The sequence below is a fragment of the Scleropages formosus genome, chromosome 19, assembly GCF_900964775.1.
Source record: "Scleropages formosus chromosome 19, fSclFor1.1, whole genome shotgun sequence".
Taxonomy (NCBI): domain Eukaryota; kingdom Metazoa; phylum Chordata; class Actinopteri; order Osteoglossiformes; family Osteoglossidae; genus Scleropages; species Scleropages formosus.
This window is the reverse complement of record NC_041824.1, coordinates 24,155,450-24,172,582: the sequence shown is the minus strand read 5'-3', so window position 1 is coordinate 24,172,582 and position 17,133 is coordinate 24,155,450. Positions and strand designations below refer to the sequence as shown.

The window sequence follows — 17,133 nt, the reverse complement described above, 5'->3', positions numbered from 1 at the left end:
CTATAATTTAAATATTTGCAGTACAGCTTCACTCAGCACCAATGCACTGAGTCCGAGCACTTCATTAGGAACACTATACGGTACTGGGTAGGGTCTCCCTTTGCGCTAAAGGGCTCAGTTTATCCTAACATGGATTCTACAGGACACCGGAAACGGTCCTTTGATATTCCGGTCCCTGTTGACATGAAGGCATTAGAGAATTTCTGCCAATTTGTCAACTGCCCATCCATGCTGTGAATTCCGCATTTTACATCCTAAAGGTGTTCTAACAGATTCAGATCCGGTGATTGGGAAGGCCACTGAACTCCTTGTCATGTTCATAAAACCAGTTTCAGAGTACTTTTGCTTTGCCACCTGGCATATCATGCTAGAATTAGCCATCAGATGTGTAAATTAAAGGGATGCACATTTTCAGCAGCAATACTCAGATAGGCTGTGGCATTCAAGCGATGATTGACTGGCATTAACAGGCCCAAAGCATGCCAAGAAAACATCCCCCACAGCATTACACCACCACCACTAGCCTGGACTGTTGAATCCATGAACTTAACTTGCCTACTGTCATGTTGCTGAGGCCAAATTCCAACCCTACCATTTGTAGGTATCAGACGAAGCTACATTTTTTCCCAGTCCTCAGCTGTCCACTTTGTGAGCCAGTGCCCACTGCAGCCTCATATTTGTGTTCTCACCTGACAGGAACAGAACCTGACGTGGTCTTCTGCTGTTGTAGCCCATCCGCCTCAAAGTCTGAGGTGTTGCAGATTCTGAAATGCTTTTCTGCTCACCCCAGTTATAAAGAGTGGTTAGCTGAGTTACTGTAGCCTTTTGTATCATCTTGAACTAGTCTGGCTATTCTCCTCTGACCTCTTGCATCAACAAGACATTTCTGTCTACAGAACTGCTGCTCACTGGATGTTTTCCCCACCTCATTCTGATGAAACTCTACAGACTGTTGTGGGTGAAAATCCCAGGAGATTAGCAGTTACAGAAATACTCCAACCAGCCTGTCTGACACCAACAACACAGTCAAAAATCCCTGAGATCACATCTTTTCCCCCATTCTGGTGTTTGATGTGACTATTACATGAAGCTGCTGACCTGTAGCTACATGATTTTATGCATTGTGCTGCTGCCACATGATTGGCTGATTAGATAATTGCAAGAATAAGGTGTACAGGTGTTCCTAAGTGTTGAATGAGTGTACCTTCACAAGGTACTGCTAAGCACAAGGATCAGTATAACAGAAGGACTGCAGTTTGTGACTAAACAGCGATCCTAGATTAATTAAGTCTACATTTAACAGCTTTTGTTATAAGAGGAAATGAAAAGAAAGGAAAACGGGATATGAAAAAAATACAGTATAATTATATATATACACCTTATTATTTCTTTTATTCCTGCACGCCTCTGTGATCACACAGATTATCATAAAAAGTGTCCGGTATCTGTCTAGCTGTAGTGGCGGTAAAACAAAGAATTAAGATGCATGGCCTCTGTTAGATTGTGCTGGAAGCGAAAGTGTGCTAGCAGTACAGACTTGACCGAGGAAAGGAATATTTTATTGCCACTGTAGTCAAGCGTTCACTGAGCGCAGGAGCCTTGTGGATGATGTAATTGGTGTGACGTCATATCCTGGAGCACTATGGCGAATGGGGCGGCAGGAGGAGACAAACAGCTGTGAGCAAAAATGGAATAAACGCGGTGGTTTAATTTATTTCAAAAGAGAACAAAAAACTGGAAACGACAGTGAAGGCACTGGAAAAGCGACACAGGTCCGACTCGAAGCCGACTCGCCATGGCGTCTGAGGAGGAGCGGGGGGTGGTTCGTGTCAGAGTCAAGGTGAGAAAAACGTCCACCGAGCGAGTGCGGGAATATCGTGGTGCTTTCTAGAAAACTTCCCTCGTTTGTGGCACGAGAGCGGTACTGGTCAGAGTGAGAAGGGCTGCGTTGTGTCCTGGCTTGTGCGGGTGCCGTGGAGGTGTCGGTGGTGCGGGGCAGCCGGCTGTGTCTGGATGAACACGCGCACAGTGACACGCGCCGCAGTCGCTCGCTCCAGCCAGGTGTTATAGTGTAGCACCACTGCACTGTCAACAAAATTCCGCCTCCACCGTGGAAATGTGTTCATACCCACGAAGGTGGACAGTCTGTGTCACATTGCAGCTGAATGTCTAATAGCGGCACTTCAATCCGCGAACGTTATACGTTCTCTGTGGGACACAGTGATTGAATATGGCTTAGTCAGTTAGTAAGAATTTCACGTATCGTAAGTATCTGTTGAGTAAACCTGCATGTAAAACTAACATTAATGAATCATCTTATCATCGGTATAGCTCTCTGTCCCTGCTTTGCCATTTCTGCTGAAGCTGTGTTAAGGAGTAGTAATGCAGATACTGAAAGCAGGAACCTTATTATTATAAAGATGTTGGTATTATTATTTTAATAATAATAATAGTGGTAGTACTGATAATAATCTGTTCATGAATTCTTGTGTGTATTCAGGTTGTGTGGTTGCCTGATACGCAAACACACACTGTATGTTTACCTTGTACTTGCAGGCCTGTCCTCTGGTCAGCAGTGTTCACGAGAGCACTGTACACCCATAGAGCACTTCAGTAATCCGCTTTTCTAAACTTCCCTTTTTAAGCAGCCTTTTGCAGAGCAATGAATCTGAATTGTGCAAAGCCATCTGAGAAAAGTTGTTGAGCAGTGAACTCTTTGTGGGCCTTGTGTTCTTCTGTGTGTGTAGGGAGCAGTTGTCACGCTGGTTCTATTTTATTTATTAATTTCCCTTTTTATTTTACACTTTTATTTCACACAATGAGTTTATATGTTTCATATTGGTTAACGCTTACATTTACATTTTTTCGTTTAGCAGACGCTTTTCCCCCAAAGCAACTTGCAATAAACTCTATGTAGTGTTATCAGTCCACACCTTATTCACCAAGGTGCCTTACACTGGTAGATACACTACTTACAATGGGTCACTCATCCATACATCATTGGAACACACACTCTCTCTGTCACTCACACACTATGGATGAACCTGAACAGCATGTCTTTGGACTGTGGGAGGAAACCCACGCAGATGTGGGGAGAACATGCAAACTCCACACAGTCTGAGTGGGAATCGAACCCACGTTCTCTCGCACCACCCAGGTGCTGTGAGACAGCCGCGCTACTCGCTGTGCTGCCATGATGGCCCGCTTGTCCCAGTGCCAGCGTTTTTGGTGTGTGTCCCACCACTGTGTATTTTTTAACTCGCCAGAAGTGTGAGGGCTTGCTGCCGGTGGAGTTTCGCTCCTTTGCCGTTGACCCCCAGATCACTTCACTGGAAGTGCTGCAGCACATCCTCGTCCGAGCCTTCGAGCTCAATGGGTAAGTAGGGTGATTGGGGGAGGGGGGGGGGGGGGTACTGTTCTAACCACTGGACTGAGACTTATGACAGGTTTGATGCAATTTACCCGTGTTATAAGTAGGCGGCAGCAGCAATTATTTGCATTAAAATCCATAGATGGTGCACAGGGTTTTTAATCTTCTTTATTCAATTTACATTTCTCTTTCTGTATCGATGCACCAATCTGCCATTTGCTGACAGATAGGAAATCTTACCAAAGAAGATGGAATGAAGTTCAGAGTTAGTGTTGTGTAGTGTTGTTTAAAATGTTGGTATTCCAACAAGCTAAAGCAATGTTCTTGTATTCAGTTTTTAGGTGTCTGTTATAAAATCATTAATTTAAATGGGTTTTATTTGGTTGTCTATCTCATGGAAATTTTTTACTACATATCCTGTAAGTTTTCCATAATCTACATGCTTGTTTACTGAATGTACAGTTAACTATGAAGATGTCATTTTGATCATGTATGCAACAAATTTTTTCTACCTTTTATTAAAGCGGTCACTTATAAAATTACATGACTCAAAATAAATAAATCTACAGAAACAGGTAAATCCTCTAAGTGAGTCTCTCTCTCTTTCTCTCTCTCTCACATTAGGAAGCGTAATTTTGGGATTAGTTATCTTTCCCGTGACCGTGGTGGTGTAGAAGTATACCTCTCTCTCCTGTCGGACTGGGACTTAGACGCAGCATTTGTCAGTGCAGCCAAACCCTATCTGCAGTTGAAGATAGATATCAAGCCATCTGAAGACAGTGAGAAAGTGTTACTATTTCTACTCCTCTGATTAAAATGATAAACATTTTAAAGGTGTCATGATGTTAACTGGCACATTTTTACCCTGTTAGGCCCCTTGCTGGAGGACTGGGACATAATCAGTCCCAAAGATGTGATTGGCTCAGATCTGCTTCCTGGAGAAAGGAGGTCCTTGGCTGCTGTGGCTCTCCCTTTCACGCAGTCACTTCTGTCACAGGTATATGACTTCCCTCTGCACCCTATCATCATGCCAGCCTGAGTCTGTTATTTACACTGCTCTTTCTGGTTCAGTAGACTTGATCAGCTTCTGCCTCTGTCTGTTCAGGTTGGCAGGACACTTTCCCGCGTGCAACAGGCCTTGAGCTGGTCATATGGGGAGGAGGTGAAGCCCTTTAAACCTCCCTTGAATGATGCAGAGTTCCACAGCTACCTCAACAGCCAGGGACAGCTCACCCGGCCGGAGGAACTGCGGCTACGCATCTACCACGGCGGGGTAGAGCCCTCACTTCGAAAGGTAGCGCAACAGCAGGGATCTTTTTAATCATGCTAGAATGTTTTATCAAAACACATCTTCCATTTCGATATGAGGATCTTAACATTTGTTAGCTGTTGCAAGAATTAATCACTCGTTTCCTTCTGTTTTATCTAGGTAGTGTGGCGGTACCTGCTCAACGTATACCCTGATGGCTTGACCGGTCAAGAAAGAATGGATTACATGAAAAGGAAGACCAGAGAATACGATCAGCTAAAGGGGGAGTGGGCAACACGCGTCAGCCCAGAGGACCTTGAGTTCATCAGGGGCAACGTATTGAAGGATGTGCTGAGAACAGACCGAGCCCACTCCTATTACGCAGGGTCTGAGGACAGCCCCCATCTGACTGCCCTGGCTGACCTGCTGACTACTTACGCCATCACTCACCCACAGGTATGCATTTTCCTACCATCTCAAATTATGCATATCTTTTATAACATGGTGATAAAGATTCATGTGTGAAATTTCACTTTTAAACCTTAATTTTCTCATAGTCTTCAGTGACGCATTCTCATTTGGATGGGTTTAGAAATATGTACTCCGTCTGGCTCATAACTTGGAGTGTCATGCTGTCGGTGTTGCTGTTTCATTAATAGCTGCTTTTGAAATGGCATAGTATGCACGTTTTCCTGCTGGGAAATAACAATTCTTTTCTTATAATAATCTGAACTGAAGGGCACTGATGCAGCTAACCAAATTAGTGTGTTCCTTCCACATTTTAAGTAAGTGGTTTTACAATCCAGCATTGTTTCACAATTTTCTATTTTAACTGAATGCATTTTGCAATTAGACCCTGTATAGTCCTGTTTTAAAATAAATTAAAAAAAAAAAAAAAAAAAAGCTTTGCGTAGTTCTTCTGGCCTCTCCAGTGTACTTAGGATCCCTGCTGTTGTATGTATCACTTGCAGCTTTAATGATGAATCAATGAAATCGCTTTATTTTCAGATCTAGCTGGCCAGGGCTATTAAAAGTCCTCATATTGATTCTTTCTGAACCCCACAAAATGTTCATTACACATTAAAATACACACACAATTCTGTTTAGTATGTAATCAGTACTATTGTACATGTAGGAAATGTACAGTGTTAAATTCCTTCTGTATAATACAACTTTTGAAATAGCTTTCATTCTTAAGCTTAATGAAGATGGCCTGTTTTCCTGTTGTGTTTCATATATCTGGTAAGGGTTTTATTAACTCAATTAAGTTATCAGTTTCATACTTTTCACTGCTTTTACCACAGATTAAGGTTGCAATCAAAAAATCCAACTTTTAAATTTTGGAAATTCTCACTACAGAAAGTGCTGTAATTTAGATTTTCCTGGCATCTTTATTCTGGAACTCTTTAATCACAAAAAGTAGTCACATTCTGTCATGTTATTGTCTGCTCTTTTTCAGAAAGTCAAAAAGTCATAACTGGTTGATGACATAATACAAGGCACTCCCCTCCTGTTATTTGTTATAGGCAATACCTTTAAATAGAAAGTCTGAACACACAAGCAAGGAAAACATTTGTTGCAGGGCAGATTGTTGTACTGAGGTGAATAATAAAGGTGTATTTGGAATGATATTCTAGAGTAAATTGTATACGTAAATGTATTTTATAGTCTTTCTTTGTTTTTACTCCCCTTACCGTTTAAGTGTTTTTCTTGACTTTTTGTTTGACTCAATTTTGTAAATGTGAGCCCTGTTCAGTCTGTTTGTGGCTTTGCCTCTCTACCCAGGTGTCCTACTGCCAGGGCATGAGTGACATCGCTTCTCCTATCCTTGCAGTGATGGATAACGAAGCCCACGCCTTCATCTGTTTCTGTGGCATCATGAAGCGTCTGGAGGGCAACTTCCACCCGGATGGCCGTCTCATGTCCATCAAGTTCCAACACCTCAAGTTGTTGCTGCAGTATTCTGATCCAGAATTCTATGCTTATTTAGTGTCTCGTGGTGCTGATGATCTTTTCTTCTGCTACCGTTGGATATTGCTAGAACTGAAGCGTGAGTTTGCATTTGAGGATGCTCTAAGGATGCTTGAGGTCACCTGGAGCTCCCTGCCCCCTGACCCCCCTGAAACTGAAGTAGAACTGCTTGGGCCATCTCTAGAGATGGAAAAAGAGACCTCCCAAACTGATACAGGAATGGGAGTAGCCAAAGGAGAAGATGAAGATGTAAGTCTAGCAAGAGAGCACAAGGAGAGACAGCGGAGACGCCACATGTTAAGGCCTTCTCGAGAAGAGGCTGATGGAGGAAGGAGGACTGACATGGAGCAAGAGGAGGATAGCCTGAGGAAGGATGGGGAGGGTGAGCATGAACCCACTGAGAAGGGCAGGAATGGAGAGACTGCTACAGTGCCGCCTTTTGAGAAACAGCCCAGCTTTGGCGAGTTTAAGTACTACAGTGCCCGAAATAATGACAGTTTTGATTTGGATGAGAAGGAGCCTCCAGTGCTCCCCCGACCCTTTCAGGCTTCTTGTCCTCCATCAGGTCCACCCTCCCGGCAGCCCACAGAAGACAGCGAGGATGACTTGAGGGAGAGAGAACCCCTCATCAGGACTGAAGACAAGCTTTCGCCTTCAGAGAGACAAGGAAGAAGCTCCCCAAATGGCCAGATAGCCTCACCGTCTCCGCCAGTCTCGCCGTGTTTACCACACTGGAAGAATGCCCCCTCATCATCACCAGCGGTTTCACCTTTGTTTTCTAGCTGGAGGATGACATCGCCAGCTGTGCCCACATCCTCATCCAAGCATGCCAATGAGAGCTCAGGATCTCCCGAAAGATCCACTGGACAGTACGTGACTTCGCCGCTGACAGGGAATGGAGCCGGAGCAGCTGCCTCCCCTGCCACTCCAACAGGGAAATCCTGTCTTTCTTCCCCATCGCTCTCCTTTGCTCAGAACCGCTCGCTGCTCTCGTCTCCAGTGCTGTCCTTTGGCAGAGCTCCCTCTCCTCCCAGCTCCACAGCAAACAAGCCGCCATCAAACATTGTCAGCTCCCCCTGCACTAAACCCCCCACCACCTCTTCCAACACTCTCCCCACCAGCAAACCTGAGGAGACACTCGCCAAACCGTCAACCCTTCCCCCACCACAGGAGTTTGGTAAAGGGAATCCCTTCATGCTCTTCTTATGCTTGGCTATCTTGTTGGAGCACCGTGATCACATTGTGAAGAACAGCTTGGATTACAACGAGTTGGCAATGCACTTTGATCGACTCGTTCGCCGTCACAACTTGGGCCGTGTGCTGCAGCGAGCAAAGGCCCTATTTGCTGATTACCTGCAGAGTGAGGTCTGGGACTCGGAGGAAGGGGATGAGGTCAGCTCAGACTCCCCTACCTCAGTTTCTGCTGCCACTCAGATCCCATCCGCGAGGCCGCAGTCTCCCCCTCTACAGTCTCTCACACGGTCAACTTCACCCAATTCCACGTACAACCTTGCTACCACTATTCCTTCGCCATTGTCTTCTACCCCTTTCTCATCCTCCTGACCTTCCGTGTTGTACTCTTTTGCATTTTATCTTGCACTGGCCCCACTTGCTATCCGAAGTGTTGCTTTTATACATCTGACCCACAGTATCGCCTACTTCCTTCATCAGTGTCTTGTCAGGTCTGGTTTACAGTTTCATTTCTTTTGTCTTGCTTCTACCTCTTGGGTTGTAGCAAATGTCACCTCTTGTTCTTCTGCCTAGCTTAAACATTCTCATAGTATGTTCACATTCCTCTTTAACCTTCTTTCCCCTCTGCCCCTTTTCTGTCTTAATTGACAAAACGACTTGTGTCCCACATTATTCTGCCCAACATTTTGTCAGATGGGTAACATTGGGAATTTCACACAAACATTTAGACTAATACCTGTCAATCTGACTTGACCAAAGATGCCCATTTCTTTTAGGATACCAGCCATCTGAATTGCCACCTTTGTCTCCTGTTTCCATGCTCTGTCACCAGTGCTCCCCCCCCCCCCCCCCATGACCCTTAATCACCTCAAGTGGCCCTATAGTTTTCTTTCGCTGTCAAGTTGCACTTACTAAGCAAGGAAAAGTAACGTGCTGACTGGTAACGTGGTCAAGAATCATGTCAGGAGGTTTCCTTTTTCTTAAGCAATATCTGCTGCATATGGAAGGCCAGACATGTATTTTGACTTAAAAGCATATATTATGATTTCAAATGTTTAAGTGCTCTTTCAGTGTTAAATTGCATGGATTTTATTTATTTATTTATTTTTTGCATGGCATTTGTGTAAATAACTTATTTTAAGACAATCAAATTCCATGTTGACAGCACTTTAGCTAAACACAATTTTTTTATTTATTTTTTTTTTAAAAGGTTTTATTGGTTTGCATAGACTTAAGCTATCCCTTGCAGAGAGTTCAAATGTAAGGTCTGTGGAACTGTTGGACCCCAAGGAGAGTCTCAAAATATTACTTAACCCAACTGAAAATTTGTACATTTAGTGTAGTGGAACTGTTCAGCTTTGACTTCACAATATGCTATATCAGAATGTTGATATATTTCTGAATATTGTTAACCTTAGTGGTCATATTTGACAAAATTGCCTTATTTTACCAAAATGTCTATCTGGAAACAAACACTTCCATAATTAGGTCACGTGCTTGCTGAGACAGGACCGAAACTCAACTAGTATAGTCTTGCAAAATGTCTCCAATCCCAGTGCCTAACCTTTAAATAACTGAAAATGAAATTCAGAAATATTAAATATTTAGATTATTATTCAAGTTGAATACATCTTTGTTAAATGAAAGATGTGTGTTTCTTCTAAATAAAACTTTTTCTTTTTTTTTTGGTGTGTGAAATGCCAGTATCCGTTTCTTTGTCAATACTACTGGCCATTGAGAAAAGATAAATGGGTGTGAAACGTTAGTCATTTTATAGTTAAAATTTTGTCAAGCTTGGCCACTAAATGAGGGGAGAAAAGTCGGTTCCTTACCGACTGTAATTTGAGAGCTACAGATAGAGGAGAGAAATTGATTATATGCAGGGTTACAAAATTAAACCCTGAAGTACATCGTGACAGATAAAGCTCAATCCAACACAGTTTCCTTGTGGTTAGGGGAAGTGCCTCTACTTACAGTACATATTTACCGCTTGTGTCCTGATTTAAAGAATTGCCACTTCTCATATGCCTTCTCACTTGCCTTTCTTTTACCATTGAGATCTAGGTCTGCATGTAACAGAAATACTTTTGAGGCCTTTAACCAAATGGGGTTTGTTTCGCTTCATAGGGTCATTTCGTTTTTCATTTTGGCAGCAGATTTGCCCCTGACTGTGTACTCATTAGACTGCAAGCTTGTGAACCCACAGAACTGCTCTCAGATGCCTCTTAAATATATGAAAATAAAATTGCCTTTTTTAAACTTTCATTTTCAGACCTTTACGTAGCCATTCTAAGCTCTAGTATAGTATTCTCTACATGACAACACCTTAATGTGCAGAATTTGTAAATTGTGCTTTGGGTTTTTCAGCTGTGAAGGGTTTTGAAATTTATAAAGAAATTAAAAGGTAAAGAGAAATTAATAGTTTTAAATTAGTAGTCAGTTAAGTTAATAGTCAGGGGAAAGAAAAACTGAGTTTTGTTGCATCCTCCAACATAGGTATTTGTAGTTAAATGAGGGCATTTTCCCAGCCCAGCTTGTTTTCTTCTGAATTACTGAGTGAGTGGCCAGTGGAACACAGACCTGAGCATCTTCAATGTTCTCTGTCTTGTCTCTTATTTTATATGTGTGAGAGTGTGTGACTTTGAGAGGTGAGAAAGTGAATATTGTTGTCAACTTTTGAAGTGTCAGTCAGTCAAAGGCAATATCGGTTTGTTTCTTAGAAAAGGCTGATCTGCATTTCCTTACACAAAACATCAGTGTGTGTGTCCCCCACAGTTGAAGTGTTCACTGAAGTTTGAATTTGTGATTTTAACAAGGACCAAAAAAGGTTTCTAAACTGGAACAGTTGTAGATCTGCATAGGTGTAGATGTGATATATTTAAAACATGTTATTAATTTTCTTTTTGTATGATGGTGTTACAAATTTCAACATTTACACAAGAGACCTGAGTTGCTTTATCTTAGTGCAAGCAATGACTGGATTTGTACAATAAACACACTTAAATGTAATGGACTCTTGGTGTCTTATTGCCATCCCTGTGTACAAACTTTCTTGTAATAAGCAAATTTAACTTGGAGATATATTTTTTTTGTTTTATAAATACTCAACATGTGAGCATTTGAGACATTGCATTATTAAATGTAATTAAAGCAGAGTGACACAAAGTATTTACTTGTACAGTTCTACCCAGCATCCCTCCCATTCTCTTCCCCAACAACAGCAGACCACGGAAGTAACTTTCTGAACTTTTACCCTATTGTACACTTTTACATTTTATATATTATACAGGACAAGAATAAATCCCAGTGATGGAACAGGATAAAAGTCAATGTCCAACATTGTTTTGGTAGAAGAAACAGAAAAAAGGCTGTATCAGGTGTGGGGACAATCTTCTACTGTGTGGTCACATTCCAGAGAAAAAGGCAAACCACCAAGTGGACATTGTGTTTCTGTCATTTAAACTACTTATTTACGTGTCACCTTTAACAAAGGCGACTTAGCGATGACACTGATGTACCAATTCTGTGTGTGTGTGTGTGTGTGTGTGTGTGTGTGTGTGTGTGTGTGTGTGTGTGTGTGTGGGGAAGCGCCGCCCAGTCGAAGCCGGAAGTGGTTTCCAGCTACTCGCTCTGAATTCTGGGTAAGAAACCTGAACAAGGCTACTCCAACTTTTTAGCAGTAAAATCGCTGTGCATTTCGAATTAACGCTGGCAGTCACTACAACAGCAGAAATGCGTAACACATATTTCTAACACGTTTCGTAAAATTCTTTTAAGACTTCTTTCAGTAAATATATCGGTAAAATAAAGCCGAAATATACGTCAAACATTGACCTCACGATAGGAGGGTTGTGCGCAGCTTGTCTCTGTGGCGCAATCGGTTAGCGCGTTCGGCTGTTAACCGAAAGGTTGGTGGTTCGAGCCCACCCAGGGACGGGAGTCTTTATTTCGAAGGAGTGCTGTGTCTTTTCTTTTCATGCTCAATCATAAGCAGTTTTAAAGGAACGTCAATATTAAAAGAAATTTATTAAAAATTAATTAGATAAGTAAAATTTTTGAATATGTTAATAACTATGATTGTTAATACGAAAGCCAGCAAGTGAAATATACAGTGATCAGCCAAAACATTAAAACCATGTGCCTGATATTGTGTGGGTCCCCCTCTTGCTGCCAAAACAGCTCTTACCCTTCGAGTCCTGGACTCCACAAGACCTCTGGCACCAAGACGTTAGCAGCAGATCCTTTAAGTCCTATAAGTTGCAAGGTGGGACCTCCATGGATCCGACTTGTTTTTCCAGCACATCCCACAGATGCTCGACTGGATTGAGCCGTTACAGACACACCCCATCCTGACTGAAAATGATGAGGAACCACCATGATGGACGAGACGTACCTTGCTGAACTGAGAATTCAAGCTACCATACAGCAACAATGCCATTATTACCTGCTGTAAACATCGTGAAGTTTGCCGATGACACAACGGTTGTAGGCCTGATCACTGACAGTGATGAGGCGGCCTACACGGAGCAGGTGTACACTCTGACACATTGGTGTCAGGAGAACCACCTCTTGCTCAACACCACCAAGACCAAGGAGGTCATCGTGGACTTCAGGAGGCAGGAGAGGGAACATACCCCCATCACCATCAGCGGGACACCGGTGGAGCGGGTCACCAGCTTTAAGTTTCTCGGTGTCCATATCACCGAGGATCTCACATGGACCAGTCACACTGATGCAGTGGTGAAGAAGGCCTATCAGCACCTCTTCTCCCTCAGATGGCTGAGGAAGTTGAGGATGAACCAGAACATCCTCAAAGCCTTTTACACCTGCGCAGTGGAGAGCATTATTACTGGCTGTATCACCTCCTGGTATGGTAACAGCACTGGCCTCAACCGTAGGTCTCTCCAGAGGATGGTGAGGACAGCCAGACACATTGTGGGGGTTGAGCTTCCCTCCCTCCAGGATATCTACAACAGGCGGTGTGTGAGGAAGGCACGTAGGATCATTAACAACCCCAGCCACCCTAGTCACGGATTGTTCTACCTACTCCCCTCAGGTAGATGGTACCGGAGCATCCGGTCCTGCACAAGTCGGCTGAGGGACAGTTTCCTTCCTCGGGCCATTAGACTCTTAAATACGCAGGACTGAGACCAAAATTCAAATCCGCTGTTTTATTTCTCTGTATTCTTTGTACATACATATAGATAGTTTATGTTTTTTATTTATTTATTTTTTTATTTATTTATGTTTCTGTTGTATATTTTGCGAATACAATTTGTATATATACTGTGTTTTAACGTAACTTATGACATACTCTCAATATCGCATTTTCTGGAGCTGCATTAAAGATTTTCACTCTTCTCTACATGTTATGTTGATGATTATGTGACAATAAAGCTTGGCTTGACTTGACTTGACTTGACTTGAATGCACAGGAGTGGTGGGCAGCCACTGACACTTGGAATTCAGAGGTTTTTTTTCCCCTTAACTTTCAGTTGTGAGTGTTTTGATCCTTTCCTCCATGACCAGTAAACATACTTATATCTCTATAAAAGCATTGATAATGTATTACACTAGTCTGTAGTCAACTGTCTTCTTTGTTCCCAGAGCGCTTTACAAAATTGAATTGAATTGAATTGCCCTTCCTGGATTGGGGCCTTGGCATGGCAGAAGGGCTTGCGTGATCTGGTGATCTCCAGAGCCATGTCGTCAGGAGCAGTATGTTCCTGGTAGGGTCTCCCAAGCAAGGCAAACAGGTCTGGAGTGAAGATCCAGACTAACATGATCCAAAAACCTCCATGGAAAAAGTAAACAAGAGAACGTTTACCCTGCTGGAATAGGGTCACGGGGACCTAGCCCTGGAGCCAGGCCTTGGGGTAGTTTTCCTAGGCGAGCACCTGGTGGCCGGGCAGCCCACGTAACCTGGCTGAGCTCAGCCCAAAAAGGCATTGTGGGAGGGCCACATGGGCCCATCACCTGCAAGGTCCAACATGGGGGTTGGGTACGATGTGTTTCAGGTGGCAGGAGCAGGCAGGGTGGTGTGTGGTGGCGTCATGGCCCCTCGCAACAGAAATTGGCTCTTGGCACATGGAATGTTACTTCACTGGGGGGAAAGAGCCAGAACTGGTGGGGGAGGTTGAGAGATACCAACTAGATTAGTAGTTGGGCTCACCTCCACACAGTGTTGGCTCCGGAAGCAAATTCCAAACTGTCGATAGGGGGTGGTCTCTCTCCTACTCAGGAGTTGCACAGGGTGAGAGGTGTTGGGCGGGTGTGCGGATACTCACAAGCCCCCGGCTGGCTGCCATGCAATTGGAGTTTATCCCGATGGACGAGAGGGTCGCCTCAATGCGACTTAAAGCCACAGCAAAAAAAAACTTTGACTGAAAAATTTGTCAGACAAAACCAAAAAAACACAAAAGCGAAGACAGTGACGTCGAGGTAGTCTCTGTGGCGCAATCGGTTAGCGCGTTCGGCTGTTAACCGAAAGGTTGGTGGTTCGAGCCCACCCAGGGACGAAAGTGTTCTTTTAAGTTCACACCGTTGGTTCCCAAGAAACTTTAGAAAACCTGAACTTTTAAAAAGAAATTGAAGGCAATGCGAGAATGAAGTGAGATATAGAAAAATTAAAAAACCGACTTTTTTGGAGAAAATATATATATATATATATATATATGTTTCCGCCCGGTTTCGAACCGGAGACCTTTCGCGTGTGAGGCGAACGTGATAACCACTACACTACGGAAACCCTTGGAACAGATTCTCTAAATTTGCTAAAAATGTTAACTTCTGTAGATGAATTTCCTAGTTCGTCTACATGATGCATATGATTAAATTACTATAGATTTACAATCTTCATGAAGATACTAAAAACTGCGTCATAAAATTGCCATAAGTCTAAGCCATCGAGACAAAATACAGTAAAAACTCTACTCTAACTATTCACCAATCACATAGCAGTACTGAAATATACGCTACAAAATACCTTGTATTGATAGAGTAAAATGCCGAAACCCGGGATCGAACCAGGGACCTTTAGATCTTCAGTCTAACGCTCTCCCAACTGAGCTATTTCGGCGATCATACAGTGAACAATCCACCCCATTTCCCACATCCATTGTCACAGTCGAACTGCTGCGCCGTACTGGCAGTGCAGTATTTATTTGCCTTTTACTCCGGCTGCGTACCGCTACCTACGTGCGACTGCGAAGGTGTGTTGCTACAGCAATCTCCTTAACGATTAGATTCAAATAATAGCATAATAGATTAAAACAATTACAAAACAACGGATAACCTTAGAAATAATAGATTCAAATAGTTATGTTCAAATAATGATCCAAATACTAAACTTACCTCAGAAAATTATGTTCAGTACGTTGTATGTTAAGTACAGGTGTGAATGAAAAGAAAATGTGTGAAAAGAGAAATCTATACGGGCCAGTGGCGCAATGGATAACGCGTCTGACTACGGATCAGAAGATTCTAGGTTCGACTCCTGGCTGGCTCGTAGGTGTATTTTTTTGTTTGAACACTGTGACTAGCAACGGAAGAAGAAGGCAAAACTAAGGAAATGTACCTTGAAAAAAACCACAAAATTCACGGTTAATAAATATGTCTTTGGAAGTAAAACAAATACTATTTTCTTAAAAAAAGGTCAAGTTACTTTCGGTGCTGATGACCATTTTTGTAAGGCGTCTGAGACTGAATACATATATCCTGCTGCACACCGTAATAATTCAGTAAAAACAACAGTGGAAATCAACTGTCCTGGTTTTTGAGAGCCTTTCGAAACACATGGTTCGTCAATTTTCCCACCAGTCGGCGATGTTCACTCGTGTGCGTCGAACTCAGTGCGCGGTTCTTGTTCTTCTTTGTTGTTGTTGTGAAACGAACAACAAGAAACGAACCCTGCGAGACATTTAATGTATTGAACTCGATAAACAGTGCAGAAATGTCTCAAGTGTACTTACATAGTCCCTTGTGCTCCAATTGGTAGGGTGTGGAAAAGACGCACGAATTGTTACTCTCTTCCCCGAATACCTGGCTGGAATCAATAAATAAATCAGATCCAATGAATGTAACGCTTTTTTTTTTGCTGCAGTACCTCACACACAAAAGCAAATAACGACGACATGTTAATCATCATTTCACCTGAACAGGTCAATAATATTATCTTTTACTGCTGTGCCTTTTAAAGCAGCCTCTCAAGCCTTTTTTTTTGGACTAAGAAGAAGGGCATGCGGTAAAATAATCTCTAGAAGAAAGTTAAAGTAATTTGCAGAAATTAAATATAAACAAAGTAAAAACGAGGAAGTAATACAAAGGGATAATACGAGCAAATGGTGATACAAATAGTGAAAGGAAAACGAAAGAAGCATGCCAATGTGTCACTCTTGAGTGATTCTGAACATGTTGGTCTCAAGTCTGGATTTAAAGGTGCCAAGAGTAGGAGAATCCTTTTTGGGAGGGAACTGAACACTTTGGGGAACGGAGCAGGAGATAACCCGGTGTCCCACAAAGTGAAAGTGCAGGTGAGCTTGACGGACATGTGAAAGACAAGTCAGTAGAACAAAGATGCCAAGGTTGTGAATAGACTGACAGAGAGATGGAGCGGTACAGAGGCTGTCCTTGCAAAAAGAGAACATGCAAACTCCACACAGCCAGAGTAGGGGGCTACAGTCAAACCTACAACCTTGAGACTAGCCAATCAGAGCGTTTCCACTTTGTGAATATATTTGGCTTACACTTTTCCATAGGATCTCATCAAAGTATTTTGTTTCTATAATCTGATTTATTTTCCCAGAGTGCATCGTGAGTTTGACTGTACATCAGCAGTGGGCGGAAGCCTGATATTATACTGTGACAGAGCACATAGGAAGAGGGATGACAAAGCAAAGGTTGATGTGGGGGTGGCAGGAATCATTATCAGTAGAGTGTGTTTTGTGAAGCTGTTGCAAGGTTTGGTACTAATTATTCAAATCAGGAAAGAAGTAATCTCTTCTGCAAACAACAAGCAATGCAGTCTTGTTTTTGATCATGAAAGAGGACCCAAGGCTGCGTGAATGGGATACAAGGTTGTGGAGAACAGAAAGCGAGTATACAGTAGTGTGTGTAGTTAAAAAAAAAAAAAAAAAAAATTGAGTCTGCTACAAAATCGAAATGAGGAATTCTAAATTACGAATAATCATGCTTTTTAAAAATAACACATTGTATTGTTATACTCATGTTGTTGTGCTGGATTTCATTGAATTTAAAGCTTTAAAAATTAATATCTGAATTTTTTTCCCAGACAGATTAAAGCCCGACTTAGATTAAAAAGAAATTTCAGTATAAAGTTCCTGTCTCATTGACA

At 42.5% G+C, this 17,133-nt stretch overlaps 1 protein-coding gene and 5 non-coding genes across 6 annotated transcripts; 4 read left to right on the top strand and 2 right to left on the bottom strand.

Annotated features, from left to right (window-relative positions):
- Nucleotides 1-1,630: 1,630 nt before the first annotated feature.
- On the top strand, nt 1,631-8,647 carry tbc1d25 (TBC1 domain family, member 25). Its single transcript, XM_018748939.2, has 7 exons — nt 1,631-1,840; nt 3,267-3,376; nt 3,995-4,149; nt 4,243-4,367; nt 4,476-4,664; nt 4,800-5,075; nt 6,405-8,647. Exons 1-7 carry the CDS (start codon nt 1,796-1,798, stop codon nt 8,151-8,153), a joined length of 2,649 nt encoding a protein of 882 aa, XP_018604455.1. The 5' UTR covers nt 1,631-1,795; the 3' UTR covers nt 8,154-8,647.
- A 2,996-nt stretch (nt 8,648-11,643) lies between these two features.
- Nucleotides 11,644-11,717, top strand: trnan-guu (transfer RNA asparagine (anticodon GUU)). The gene has a single exon. It is a non-coding gene; the product is annotated as a tRNA-Asn (tRNA).
- Nucleotides 11,718-14,225: 2,508 nt separating this feature from the next.
- Nucleotides 14,226-14,299, top strand: trnan-guu (transfer RNA asparagine (anticodon GUU)). Its single transcript has one exon. It is a non-coding gene; the product is annotated as a tRNA-Asn (tRNA).
- Nucleotides 14,300-14,456: 157 nt separating this feature from the next.
- On the bottom strand, nt 14,457-14,529 carry trnav-cac (transfer RNA valine (anticodon CAC)). Its single transcript has one exon. It is a non-coding gene; the product is annotated as a tRNA-Val (tRNA).
- Nucleotides 14,530-14,786: 257 nt separating this feature from the next.
- Nucleotides 14,787-14,859, bottom strand: trnaf-gaa (transfer RNA phenylalanine (anticodon GAA)). Its single transcript has one exon. It is a non-coding gene; the product is annotated as a tRNA-Phe (tRNA).
- Nucleotides 14,860-15,215: 356 nt separating this feature from the next.
- trnar-acg (transfer RNA arginine (anticodon ACG)) lies at nt 15,216-15,288 on the top strand. The gene has a single exon. It is a non-coding gene; the product is annotated as a tRNA-Arg (tRNA).
- The last annotated feature ends 1,845 nt before the right edge of the window (nt 15,289-17,133 follow it).

Excerpts from the sequence above, each read along its gene's own strand:
- tbc1d25 (XM_018748939.2), top strand. The coding sequence starts at position 1,796 with ATGGCGTCTGAGGAGGAGCGGGGGGTGGTTCGTGTCAGAGTCAAG. Across the intron at positions 3,377-3,994 it reads CGAGCCTTCGAGCTCAATGG|GAAGCGTAATTTTGGGATTA; the intron begins GTAAGTAGGGTG and ends CTCTCACATTAG. Across the intron at positions 4,150-4,242 it reads TATCAAGCCATCTGAAGACA|GCCCCTTGCTGGAGGACTGG; the intron begins GTGAGAAAGTGT and ends TTACCCTGTTAG.